Raw genomic sequence first — 3,501 nt, 5'->3', positions numbered from 1 at the left:
ACACCTTTACACTAGAAAAGCTAAAACCAAGGAATCATTTTGAATTTCATATATTACCCCTTGAAATGTTTCTGTCATCATTAACACCAACAATTTCTAACACACCTCATACTAATAAATTTGCAGCGGCCATATACTAAAAGAAAATTTTGTCATTATACTAACAAAACCCTCTATACAGTTGTATCTACTTTCATCTATTAACCTCTTATACACCCATCAATAGCTAATATTACAACATCATAAAAATCGAAGGCTCTCTTTCTCACCCTCTTATTTAAAGTCAATACTCCAATCACAATAAAGAATCCCATACCATAACTCAATCCAAGTCCCACTGCCCATCCTATCATTTCACCATCTGAATTCTTTGCTTCGCCAATTCTCTCAATACTTGTGCAGTTGCCATAGCCAGAAGAGTTGTTGCAGAAGCTTATATTGGTAAATGGAATCCCACTTAGCTTAAGATTGCCTAAGTAGGACGACTCCCCAAAAGTTAGGAACTGTCCTCCATGGCGTACTTTTCCATCAAGCATGTTGTAAGATAGATTCAAGAACTCCAAATAACTCAGGAACTCAAGTTCTAAGGGAATGTTGCCATTCAACCTGTTTAGCGAGAGGTCCAGAGACTCTAGTTGTTCCATGTGTCCCAATGTTTTTGGGATTCGGCCACTGAGATGATTCCTTGAAAGGTTAAGGGCTATCAAGCCTTGAAGAGATCCCATTTTAGAAGGAATGCTCCCTGATAAGTTGTTGTTTGAAAGATCAATACATTTAAGAATAAAGAGAACTTTCACAAATTCAACTTCCCAGCCTTTCCAGGAAATTGTAATTTTATTTGTATATCTAACGTCTTCCAAATGGTTTGAATTATTCTGCGATGCATTGACAATTGCAAGCAGGTTTGTAAGGTTGCTTGGAATAGCTCCTGAAAGGTGGTTGCCAGAAAGATCCAGAATTTGAAGATTCGGAAGGCCAATTACCTGGCGTGGGATACTGCCATGAAAATGATTAGACCTTAAGACCAACACATGCAGCTGTGATAGCTTTCCAATCCACTGGGGAAGGGTGCCTTCCAAATCATTATTTCCCAAATCCAATACTTGCAGAGATCGGCCTTCTGAAATGGATGAGGGAATAACTCCTCTCAAATGATTACCATTGAGCTTCAATGTATGAATCTTTGTAATGTTGCCCCACTCTGCTGGCAATTTACCTTCCAGATGATTCTCTGCCAAATCTAGAACACTAAGAGAAGAACAATTCCTGGTTAAATGAAGAGGAATGACACTGCTCAGCGTATTTTTTGAAAGGTCAAGAACCTGCAAATATGGAGTGCAAATAGAATCTGGAATCGCTCCGCTGAGGTTATTCCGCGACAAGGATAAGAACATTGCATTTTCAAGATACGCACCGATGTGACTAGGAATAGAACCATTAAACTGATTCATCGACAGATCTAGCAGATAAGCTCCAGCGAGAGGAAGATGAAGAGAACCTTCTAGGCTATTATTGTGCAAATCTAGATAGTCAAAATACATGGGTAAGGTTTGTCTAGATGGCAATGACCCTGTTAATTGATTACAGCTAAGGTTCAAATTAGAAAGGCTGGGTAAGCTCCATATCCAAGATGGAATATTTGTTTGGATACTGTTAGCAGATAGGTCTAGATATTCCAAGCCGTATTGGGTCACAAGAAACGATGGAATTCTATCTAAATTGCAAGAGCCTAATGCCAAATCGGAAAGCTTAAACTGCGGAATCCATGTTGAATCAATGTTTACAGTTAACTGATTGTAAGAAAGATACAGCCTATCAAGACTAGTGAGATTATCGAATACGGAAAGGGAAATGAGGCCGCTTAAACTATTGGAGTGGAGCAAAAGGCTTCTTAAGTTAACAAGATTTGAAATTGTAGATGGAATCGTACCATTCAATTCGTTGGCATTAAGGTCAAGACTAACAAGGGAAGAAAGTGAGTCCAATGAAGCTGGGATTACCCCAGTTATCATGTTGTAGGACAGGTCCAATTCAACAAGTTTAGAGAGATTGAGTATGGAGACAGGAAACTCACCTTCAATAGAGATATCATACAGATAAAGACTCTTCAAGGACGACACATTCCCTATAGCAGATGGAATCTCACCTTCAATTCCGGTATACGACAGATGAAGACGTTCCAAGGACAACGCATTCCCTATAGCAGATGGAATCTCACCTTCAATTCCGGTATACGACAGATGAAGACTTTCCAAGGACAACGCATTCCCTATAGCAGATGGAATCCCACCTTCAATTCTGGTATCTGATAGATCAAGACTTTGCAAGGACGACAAATTCCCTATAGAAGCTGGAATCTCACCTTCAATTCTGGTATCTGAAAGACGAAGATGCTCCAAGCATGAGATATTCCATATAGCAGATGGAATTCGGCCCTTGCTGGCTGTCCCTGAAAGAACAATCCTGGTTAGTGACAAAGAAGACTTTCGTTGTCCAATGAAAGAAATGTCTCCTCCAAGATTCTGATTCCAAGAGAGATCAAGAGAGAGCAAGCGCCCAGTCACATTTTCAAACCAAGCTGGTATATGTGCTGACAAATAGTTGTATGATAGATCGAGATGAAGCAGAGAGGTGAGGTTGAAAAGGGAATTGGGAATTTGTCCTCCAAGCCCACAGTCAGACATTCTGAGTTGTTGAAGGTTGGATAGACTGCCAACAACTTCACCCTACTCTTTGTTTACAGAGATGTTCATTCGAGCAAGAGAAAGGTATTCCAAGCTCACCAGACTTGATAAACTTTCCAAACTCACATAAAATTCCCGTACATAACCCAGAGAGGAATAATTTACATAACCAGCAAACGACAAGTCAAGAAAAGTAAGACTCTTCAACTTTCGATTATGGGGAGGACTGAATTTACCCTTGAAGAGGTTGTCACTGAGATCGAGGTGTTCCAACCGTGCAAGTTGGAACAGCGATGAACTGATGTTACCTTCCAAATTGAATCCACTCAGATCCAGTCGAGAAACATGGCCTGTGCGGAGATTACAACTGACTCCTCTCCACGTGCAGGAATTGAATCCGTGCCAGGAAGTTAGAGTGTTATACTCATCTACAACTGCTGCCTTGAAATCGAGGAGAAGATTTCTTTCAGGGAGGGGGCATGCAATTGCAGGGGAAGTGAAGCAGCATAATATTGTTATGATTGCAAATGCAACTCTGCCACATGAAAACATAGCTTCCATTGTTTTGGAAACTAAAATTCTTATTATCTTTACTTTGAAAGAAAAGAGATGATCAGAAATCATGGGAAAAGAATGATGAATATATCACTAACTGTGGTTATAAAGTGTTGTTGTGTCAAGAGTGCCGCGTAATATTTTTGTCATTTTCAATGGGTGGAAAAGTCATGTGAAGGTAAGGCCCAACAAATTTCCTTGAGCGATATTTCCAATTTGAATGTGATGGGTATCGTGTAAAACAAGAATATGGCGTGTCAAT

General features: G+C 39.9%; 1 protein-coding gene across 1 annotated transcript; it reads right to left on the bottom strand.

The window, feature by feature from the left end:
- Positions 1–200: 200 nt before the first annotated feature.
- On the bottom strand, positions 201–2,684 carry LOC131870179 (receptor-like protein 49). Its single transcript, XM_059215834.1, has one exon. It carries the CDS (start codon positions 2,682–2,684, stop codon positions 201–203), a length of 2,484 nt encoding a protein of 827 aa, XP_059071817.1.
- Positions 2,685–3,501: the final 817 nt, after the last annotated feature.

The sequence above is a fragment of the Cryptomeria japonica genome, unplaced genomic scaffold (assembly GCF_030272615.1).
Source record: "Cryptomeria japonica unplaced genomic scaffold, Sugi_1.0 HiC_scaffold_301, whole genome shotgun sequence".
NCBI classification, from domain to species: Eukaryota; Viridiplantae; Streptophyta; class Pinopsida; order Cupressales; family Cupressaceae; genus Cryptomeria; species Cryptomeria japonica.
The sequence above is the reverse complement of the archived record's forward strand: the minus strand, read 5'-3'. Positions and strand labels throughout refer to the sequence as shown.

Coding starts and splice junctions, on each gene's coding strand:
- LOC131870179 (XM_059215834.1), bottom strand. CDS start 2,684: ATGTCTGACTGTGGGCTTGGAGGACAAATTCCCAATTCCCTTTTCAAC.